The sequence below is a fragment of the Etheostoma cragini genome, chromosome 16 (assembly GCF_013103735.1).
Source record: "Etheostoma cragini isolate CJK2018 chromosome 16, CSU_Ecrag_1.0, whole genome shotgun sequence".
Lineage (NCBI taxonomy): Eukaryota > Metazoa > Chordata > Actinopteri > Perciformes > Percidae > Etheostoma > Etheostoma cragini.
Genome location: NC_048422.1, coordinates 4703824 through 4713963, shown reverse-complemented (window position 1 = coordinate 4713963; position 10140 = coordinate 4703824). Strand labels below are relative to the sequence as shown.

General features: G+C 40.5%; 1 protein-coding gene across 3 annotated transcripts in view; it reads left to right on the top strand.

The window, feature by feature from the left end:
* The window catches only part of pam (peptidylglycine alpha-amidating monooxygenase), an 89079-nt gene that overhangs the window by 33010 nt on the left and 45929 nt on the right, over window positions 1-10140 (top strand). For all 3 annotated transcript variants that reach the window (XM_034895507.1, XM_034895506.1, XM_034895508.1), the window contains 5 exons: window positions 1579-1662; window positions 5135-5183; window positions 5280-5347; window positions 6494-6574; window positions 6661-6737. In XM_034895507.1, the coding sequence (XP_034751398.1) occupies window positions 1579-1662; window positions 5135-5183; window positions 5280-5347; window positions 6494-6574; window positions 6661-6737 (359 nt within the window). The remainder of the gene's footprint in view (window positions 1-1578; window positions 1663-5134; window positions 5184-5279; window positions 5348-6493; window positions 6575-6660; window positions 6738-10140) is intronic.

The window sequence follows — 10140 nt, the reverse complement described above, 5'->3', positions numbered from 1 at the left end:
CTACAATTTGCACAGGCTCATCGAAATTGGACAATAGAAGATTGGAAAAACGTTGCCTGGTCTGATGAGTCTCGATTTGGCTGCGACAGTCGGATTGTAGGGTCAGAATTTGGCGTCTACAACATAAAAGCATGGATCCATCCTGCCTTGTATCAACGGTTCAGGCTGGTGGTGGTGGTGTCATGGTGTGGCACTCTTTGGACCCCTTGGTACCAATTGAGCATCGTTGCAACGCCACAGCCTACCTGAGTATTGTTGCTGACCATGTCCATCCCTTTATGACCATAATGTACCCAACTTCTGATGGCTACTTTCAGCAGGATAATGCGCCATGTCATAAAGCTGGAATCATCACAGACTGGTTTCTTGAACATGACAATGAGAATGCTGTACTCAAATGGCCTCCACAGTCACCAGATCTCAATCCAATAGAGCATCTTTGGGATGTGGTGGAACGGGAGATTCGCATCATGGATGTGCAGCCGACAAATCTGCGGCAACTGTGTGATGCCATCATGTCAATATGGACCAAACTCCCTGAGGAATGCTTCCAGCACCTTGTTGAATCTATGGCACGAAGAATTGAGGCAGTTCTGAAGGCAAAAGGGGGTCCAACCCGTTACTAGCATGGGGTACCTAATAAAGTGGCCGGTGAGTGTATATCCAGCCCGGTATTTTTTGCTGTGGGTAAAGCTTGATTTCTAATTTTATACTTTTAGAAATAATTGGCTGAAATCACTGAGTTGCTATTGTAGTTCTGAAACTGTCTGTTGAAGTTGGCTCTTATTATGTATACACAGTTTGCCTTTGTTGTCATCTGTTGGTGAGTGAAAACACTGAGTGGGTACTGAAGTGATTGTCTTTAGTGGTTCTGGAGAGATTTGACATGGGCTGTTGCCATTTTTGTCACCTGCTTGTGAGTGCTTTGTTAGTTGCTTTTGAAATAATTTGAGAAAATGCAAACATTCTGTGAAATGTTCTGAACGTTGCAATAGATTATATTCAGACTGTTGCCACCTAGTTCATAAGATGCAGATAAAACCACAACAGAGTTTGGGAACCCGTGCTTTAGGGCAGAAACGTGGTTGACACAAGTACAAGAATTCAGATGCTTTGAGCAACGCAAGATTGATGTAGCTCATCATTGCGCGCTGGAATGTGTAATCTGAAAATTGTAACGTAACAACTGCGATCTGCAGTGTGAGTGTTGTGGCTAGGTGTACTATAACATAAAACAAGAGAAAGCTGACCTGTTTGTGTTCACTTCTGCTTAAAGGAACTATGGCTGACTAGTTTGATAGTTTGGCATTGTTACTTGTGTTTGTATAGTTGTGTGGACCATGTTTCTGCCCATAATCCACAGACCTCACAGCTCATAGTTTTCATAGAGTTTTTCTCTATGTTTCTCTAAGTAGAAATTACAGTAGTTCCACTGAAAATACAGTACATGAGGCAAAAAAGAGTAACAAGCATGAGGTTTATAAACTGCATTTCTATCTTTTGTCCCTCAGTTGTTTACGTTTCCATGTAGTCTCATGTCTTTTTCTAACATCTGTCTTCTCTCTGTTATCTCATCAGATGTTGGTTTTAAAGTTGGAAGAAATTCAGGAATGTCCCACTTTGTGCTGCAGATCCATTATGGAGATGTCAGTGCTTTTAAAGGTGAGTCCTAATAGAAGTTAAAGTACTAACATCTTAATTCTTAAAAGGTTTTGAAAAATTCAAGAGTGTAAAAGCAAGTCAGAATTCTCCTTTCAATTCTTAGTAAACATTATGTCTGCGAGCTAAAACAAAATATTGTTTAAACATTTTTTTCCTCAGCTGTAACTGCAGTATTTTCTTTCTGATACAGTATATTTAAACACTCTGATATTATCTGAATATTCATGTTCATACATATTATATTATACACTGGGGCTGTAAAGTTTGGCACAATTACCTGGCGTGCCAGGTAAAAAATTGTATTAATGTGCATAAAGAAGACAAGAAAAGATGGAAAAATCTCCAAAAGGCATCAAATGACAGTTTGACAATTGTATACATCATTTACACTTTCAAAATGACAGAAAACATGTATATACTGATATTATAGTTATAGTAGTTTAGCATCCACCAAACCCTCAGGTGCTGTCATGGATCTCCAACTGTTTTGGACTTGTGGAATACAAATTCTTCAAATCTTGTGTTGTGGGGAAACATGTAAAAAAGACTACATATCAGCATTGTTGTGCCTGTTGTTAATACTACTATTACTATTACTACTTCTACTAATAATAATAACCTTTATAACAATAATAATAATAATGTTAATAATAAACGGAATAATACACATTTTGTTTGTATAGTGCTTCAAGATATTTAGGAACTTTTTTTTTGTTTAGGGCTGCTCGAATTTTAATCACGATCACGGTTTTGGCTTCCTACGATCAAATTTGCGTGATCGAACGATATTTTAAATGCGTTATTTCATAGGACGTTCCGAGTTTTTTTGCAAAACCAATCTACCGCTCCGTAAACCACTGTTTGATCATGTGCCAGGAAGAGTTGTTCCCTGCACCGTGCAGCTTAGTTTCTAGATGTAGACAGTCACAAAGGACAGAGTACTTGTGGGGAAAATAGATACAGATAGCAGTCGGTCATATGGAGATCACAGGGTTTACCAGTTTACTAGTAGACGCAACGTTTTGTCCTGTCTGTGTTGTTTTTCAGACAACAGCAGTGACCAGTGCTAGATAGTGACTGTTAGCTCACAGGGCTCTAGGGTGCGACTAACATTTTTCTTAAGTCGCACCAGTGCACCTAATGTCCTCGCATCCACTGCCACTCCACAAATGAAGCAATGTTGTTTATATTGATATTGTTTAATGTTGCCTTACATGACCCCTTTCTTCTGTAAAGCCGTGCCTGTGTTTGGATCCCTCCTCTTACTCTCCGCAGAGCCCCGCCCCCACGGCTCCCAGCAACAAAGACAGAGCGGCGACAGCGTCCACACTTCTGACATTTTGTCCACAGTTTTAATTATGATTAACACAGCTGTATATTGTTAAGCATGAGAGTACCAGTGTTTCAGTTATCAGTTACCCATGGAAACATTGGTACAAATACAGGTTTGCACCTCATACACAGCTGTTTTAATAAAAACTGAAAACTGTAGACAAATGTCAGAAGTGTGGACTGGCGCTGTGTGGCGGGGCTGCGTAAGACGAGAAAGAGTAAGAGGAGAGATCCAACACAGGCGCGTCTTTACAAAAGAAATGGGTCATGTAACGCAAAATTAAACCATAGCCATATAACAACATTGCAGCGGATGCGAGGACATTAGCACCGGTGCGTCCTAGAGGAGCAGCTAACAGACGCTAACTAGCACCGACTAGCACTGGTAGTTGTAGTTGACACACAGCTGTAGTCTAAAAAACAACACAGGCGGGTCAAAATTCTGCGTTAACTGGTAAACTGTTAAACCTTGAGACCGACGTATAACCGACTGCTAACTGCTGAATTTTCCTCCTTTTCTCTGTCCTCTGTGACTGTCTACATCTAGCAACTAAGCTGCGCAATGCAGGGAACAACTCTGACTGGCACATGAGCAGACAGGAGTTTACGGCGCGGTAGATGCGCAATGCAAAAGAAACCGGAGCATTCTATGAAATGACGCTTAAAAAAAAACAAATTGCTCAATCACGCAAATTTGATTGTGATTAAAATTCGATTAATTGTGCAGCCCTAATATATAATATTTCCTAGGCTATTTATTTCAGATAGTTTTAATTTACATGTGTTGCAGCTGTATGTATGCACAACATACATACTTCAACATAAGAGGAATGTAGCACAATATGGATGTAAGCAGTTATGATGTGTTATATGTGACTATAAAATTTGTTTTAGTTAAAATCAACAAATAATTGTGATAATTAATCATGATCGCAATATTGATCAAAATAATCGTGAGTAGCATTTTGGACATAATCATGCAGCCCTATTTTAGTTCCTTTATTTAATAATGGATTAATTAATGAATTTGAAAATCATTAATTAAGGAAATGCTCTATTTCAATCTCCATGTCCCTGGCTGCAGGTTGCGCCTCGTGTTACTGAGCAACCATAACCAGCTAGGCAGCTCTGTGTGTTTTGGCTATTTTTGTATTTTTAAACACTAATATGCTATTTAGAAAATATTTTTAAGTTACAGAAACCCCTGAGAGTGTTTTGGATGTCATTGTCTTACTGTTAGTAGTGTGTCGGTGTCTTTTTGTTCCGGTGCTCTGCACAGATCTGACGCCTACCTGCCTGCTGTCATTTCCGGCTCTCTGAAGCTCTGTGCATTGGTGTCCATGGCATGGAGGCCCCCTGGGGCCTGGCAGTAGGCAATAACTTTAGTTTAGGTTCATAAAATGGACCTGAATTCATAAATGCTTAGGATATTACTATAGAACAGATGAAAGTGTTCTTAGTTTAACCTAAAAGCTTAATTACACTCTGGAAAAGACGTGTACACAGGGCCGCAAATCAGTGCTTGTAAATCGGTGGTCAAGCATTCTGTGTGAGCTGTTCAAACATATCTGAAATGCGTCTTTGATGCATCCCTGCAGGCTACATGTCTAGACGTGTGGGGGGAGTCTGTCAGGGAGCCATGTTTTGAGGGGAAACCTGGTGGAGGGGGTGCCTGTAACTATAGGAACTGGAGGTCCAAAGTTGTTCTTGTTGTACCTAGCAGAAATAACAGGATTTAAAAGTGTAAATAGAATATTTTCATGAACACGTGTGCCAGCGACAACATCAACAAGCATGACAACAAGGAAAATTCTTCAGATTGCGTGTGGTCCTGGTCACTTCTTGTGTGTGTTTTCGTGACAAAGCATAGTTTGGAGACCAGACATACTCACCCGGGATTTTGCCTGATTAAAAATGTGTAGTGTGTGAGCATCTTTTGCTAGTCAGTCGTGTAGTGTGAAACTACAATGACTTTAAGACTACCAATTACAAGATGGCAAGATGCGTAATGTGTACAGTTCAGTAATCTGACAATTTGGAAAGTTGTGTGGCGTAATCTAGGCATAACGCTAAACTTAGTGTGTTACACCAAATTGGATGGTATAGTTGTAATAGTAATTGTTTGTGGTTTGTTCCCCAGACCACCATAGAGATTGCTCAGGACTTACCTTAAGAATGACATCCAAACCGTAAGTATTTACTTAAAAGCATCAACTTTTCTGTTGATAAAAATGTGACCAAAACTCTACTGCCTATAACTATGACTCTTTGTGCCCTTCTCCAAGGCAGCCATTCATTGCTGGAATATACCTGCTAATGTCTGTGGACACAGTTATCCTTCCAGGAAAAAGAGGTATGTTTAATTTATTAGATGTAAATTTGTCAAGCTCTAAAATATCTAATTAATCTAAAAGGCTTGTCTGGAAAACATGGCCAAGCCATCATTGGTGCCAGATTTATTTTCTTCCAATGAGAAAATTATAACTGTCAACAAAGGTTTGTTTCAAAGCTGCTGTACAATTTCTGATCATGATCAGCATTGCTTATCTTTAAAATGGCAAAATGGCAACGTCACACTTAATTTGCATCAAAATAGAGTTGATAACAACGAATAATTTACCAATCAATCAATTCATTTGTCACATGACATCATATAAAAAATACAATTCCCGGGTGGGGTGGCAGTCTAAGGGATCTTTAACAATTCTCCTAGCCTTTCTTTGCAGCGCCTGTTGTAAGTATTCTTTAGGCAGAGTAGAGCACCGTCTATTTTCAGCCGAAAGAACCACCCACCCAGACAAAAGTTAAGGAAAGATGACACAGTAACTACAACATTCAAAACCATTCAACAATATAGCAACAAAATAGACAACAAACCATTAACCAAATTAACATATGTATAAATAAGAAACAGCATAAGCACGTCCCTCCCCAGCCCAAAGCTTCTTAGGAACCCTCCGGAAAGGTCATATACTCTATCCTTTTTCTAGAATAAACATCCAAACTGGCTAACTGTTTATACAACTTTTTTTTCAAACCCCACCACCCTGCTTTCTCACATGCCCACTCCTGGATTGACGGCACCCCTTCCTTCTTCCATCCCCTTAAAATAATTTGTCTGGCTATCATTAAACTATTCTGGACCCAGCTTCCTATGCGCGTATCCATTCTGTTTAGGATTGACCCATCTCCATGAGAAAATAATTCTGCTATCCTTCAATCCGACATAGGTTATCATGTATCCCGGTCCAAACTTCCTGGACCTTATTATAGGACCCATCATGGAGATGGGTGAAGTATGAAGTAATTGGTGAAAACAATAAACATCAAGAGATCTAGCACCAATTGGTGCGATCCGCCCAAACTCTCTGAGTCCCCATGTTCCGCAACAAATGTTGCTCTTGGAGTGCATAAAAAGGCAGGAGGGGCAGAAATGGGGCTTTACAGTGATTACAGATTGGGCCTGCCTTGACATCATCATTATATTTTCCTTTGTTAGTTACAAATGCAGACATCGCCTGTGATTACACTTCATATCCCATCTACCCGTTTGCCTTCAGGACCCACACACACCACCTTGGTGAGTCATACCAGAGAATTTAGCAGTTAAGTTTAGGGTAACCTTTTCAGTAGCAGTGGTAACCTGGATGAGTGTTGTTGTCACAGGTAAAGTGGTCAGTGGCTACAGGATCCGAGATGGGAAGTGGAGCCTGATTGGGAGACAATCCCCTCAGCTACCACAGGTAAGTTGTCACATCAACTTGTTTGGGGTATCTCAGTAACTGAATGATTAAATGTGCATCCATACCATATAATCTAAACATCCACAGGGTTGGGTCTGTACAGTTCTGTGTCATACCCGCCCCTCTTTTTAATTCCTGTCTTTTTCTTTTTTATCAATAAAATGTGATGTAACAAAAACTATTTTAACTATTACAGTGAGGAAAATAAGTATTTGAACACCCTGCTATTTTGCAAGTTCTCCCACTTAGAAATCCTGGAGTGGTCGGAAATTGTCATTGTAGGTGCATGTCCACTGTGAGAGACATAATCTAAAAAAAATAATCCAGAAATCCCAATGTATGATTTTTTAACTATTTATTTGTATGATACAGCTGCAAATAAGTATTTGAACACCAGAGAAAATCAATGTTAATATTTGGTAAAGTAGTCTTTGTTTGCAATTCCAGAGGTTGAACGTTTCCTGTAGTTTTTAACCAGGTTTGCACACACTGCAGAAGGGATTTTGGCCCACTCCTCCACACAGATCTTCTCTAGATCAGTCAGGTTTCTGGGCTGTCGCTGAGAAACACTGAGTTTGAGCTCCCTCCAAAGATTCTCTATTGGGTTTAGGTCTGGAGACTGGCTAGGCCACGCCAGAACCTTGATATGCTTCTTAAAGAGCCACTCCTTGTTATCCTGGCTGTGTCCTTCGGGTCATTGTAATGTTGGAAGACCCAGCCTCGACTCATTTTCAATGCTCTAACTTAGGAAAGGCGGTTCCCCAAAATCTCGCAATACATGGCCCCGGTCATCCTCTCTTTAATACAGTGCAGTCGCTCAGTCCCATGTGCAGAAAAACACCCCCAAAGCATGATGCTACCACCCCAATGCTTCACAGTAGGGATGGTGTTCTTGGGATGGTACTCATCATTCTTCTTCTTCCTGGTGGTTGGCTGGTTTTAGTAGGGGAACCTTCCGTCCCATGCATGATTTCAAACCATGACGTCTTAGTGCATTACCAACAGCAACCTTGGAAACAGTGGTCCCAGCTCATTTCAGACTGGGATTTCTGTAATTTTCTTTTAAGATTATGTCTCTCACAGTGGACATGCACCTACGATGACAGTTTCAGACCCCTCAATGATTTCTGAGTGGGAGGGATAAAAACAGGGTGTTCAAATACTTATTTTCCTCACTGTAAATGTTCTGTTTTATCTAATACCTCACCTCTTTCTGTTGCCTGGATTTCCTCATACAGAAACCCAGTCCACCTAAATTTTACTTGTGTCAAATCAAAACATACGTTATTTTGGTACAATTGACAGACGACACTCACCTAAAGGACTATTAGGAACACATGTTCAATTTATGATTAATGCAATTATCCAATCAAGCAATCACATGGCAGTTGCTTCAATGCATTTATTGGTGTGTTCCTGGTCAAGACAATCTCCTAAACTCCAAACTGAATGTCAGAATGGGAAGATAAGTGATTTAAGCAATTTTGAGCTTTGCTTGGTTGTTGGTGCCAGTTGGGCCGGTCTAAGTATTTTACAATCTGCTCAGTTACTGGGATTTTCCCGCACAACCATTTATAGGGTTGACAAAGAATGGTGTGAAAAGGAAAAAACATCCAGTATGCGGCAGTCCTGTGGGCGAAAATGCCTTGTTGATGCTAAAGGTCAGAGCAGAATGGGCCGACTGATTCAAGCTGATAGAAGACTGAAATAATAATAATAATAATAAGATGTTTTCTTGGCACACTTTAGCCCCCTTAGTGCCAGTTGGGCATTGTTTAAATGCAATGGCCTACCTGAGCATTGTTTCTGACCATGATCATCCCTTTATGGCCACCATGTACCCATCCTCTGATGGCTACTTCCAGCAGGATAATGCACCATGTCACAAAGCTCAGATCATTTAAAATTGGTTTCTTGAAAATGATAATGAGTTAACAGTACCAAAATGGCCCCCACAGTCATCAGATCTCAACTCAATAGCGCATCTTTGGGATGTGGTGGAACGAGAGCTTCGTGCCCTGGATGTGCATCCCACAAATCTCCATCAACTGCAAGATGCTATCCTATCAATATGGGCCAACATTTCTACATAATGTATTAGCATGGTGTTCCTAATAATCCTATAGGTGAGTGTATGTCTAGGTAGGTAGTCTGCTGGCAGCTCTTTTAGATCTTAAGCCTATGGACCTGGTCTTTGTGCCGCATTGGCTGGCCTGTTTTCCCTGGTTTGCTACAAGGGCATAAGTAGACTTGTAATAGAGCACTGATTGTTTTTACTGATTGTGAGTTAGGTTCACTGTGAGGGGAAGGTAGAATATAAGAATGGTCTTGAGATTTGCTTGGTTGAAATCACCAGCAACAATAAGTAGTCCATCCGGGCTTGCGCTTTGGAGCTCACTGATACCTTCATGAAGTTCAGCTAACACATTGGTAGCGTTAGCGCTTGGTGGGATGTAAACAGTGAGTATAAACTAAGCCGTGAATCTTTGTTAAATTTAGAATGGTCTGCATTTAACAGTCACAAACTCCACAAGCAGTGAGCAGTAGTTTCACATTTTACATTTCTGTACCAGTGTGTATTAACAAATATGCACTGGCCACCTCCACCAGTCTTACCCGACAGAGCAGCATCTCTATCTGCTCGGGGGGCTAGCAGGCCTAGTAGCTGGATAGCGGAGTCCAGTACACTGTGGTTCAGCCATATTTTCACAAAAACACAGCAGTCTTTGAACTCGCAAGTTTTGTTGAAGTTGGCTGTAGTCCGGTTTGTTGTCTGTTGAGCAGACATTTGCAAGTAGGATGGATGGGACAGGTGGTTGGCTAGCATTAGCTTTCCACCTAGCTCAAACTCCTGCCCTGGTTCCGCGTTTCAGCTTTCTTGCACACCGCTTTTGATGTCAAGCAACACCGTAGGCTTAGGTGTAATGTGTGTAACAACAACAGAGTGTAAGTTGTAATTGAGTAATAAAGTATACATTATTATTATTATTATTATTAAAAAATCATGGATGTGTAAGTTTAAAATACTTTTCCAAATGTCTCTGTTTTAGGGGCTTGGAAACACCAGATTAGAATAAAATGCCTAGAATAGAATGCCTTTATTATCATTATACACAAGTACACGTTACCTGTGCAACAAGATTGAAGCATTAGTTTTAGTTCGGACGTTAGGCATAATTGTAACAAAAGATATGCATTTTGAAACAAAAACATGTGGATCTAGCCTAAACCTCTGACATATTTGTGATGCCATTCGTGTGATTTACAAATATGGCTCCAAATCAGAGTAATGGTATACACTCACCGGCCACTTTATTAGGTACCCCAGGTGCCGCAGATTTGTCGGCTGCACATCCATGATGCGAATCTCCCGTTCCACCACATCCCAAAGATGCTCTATTGG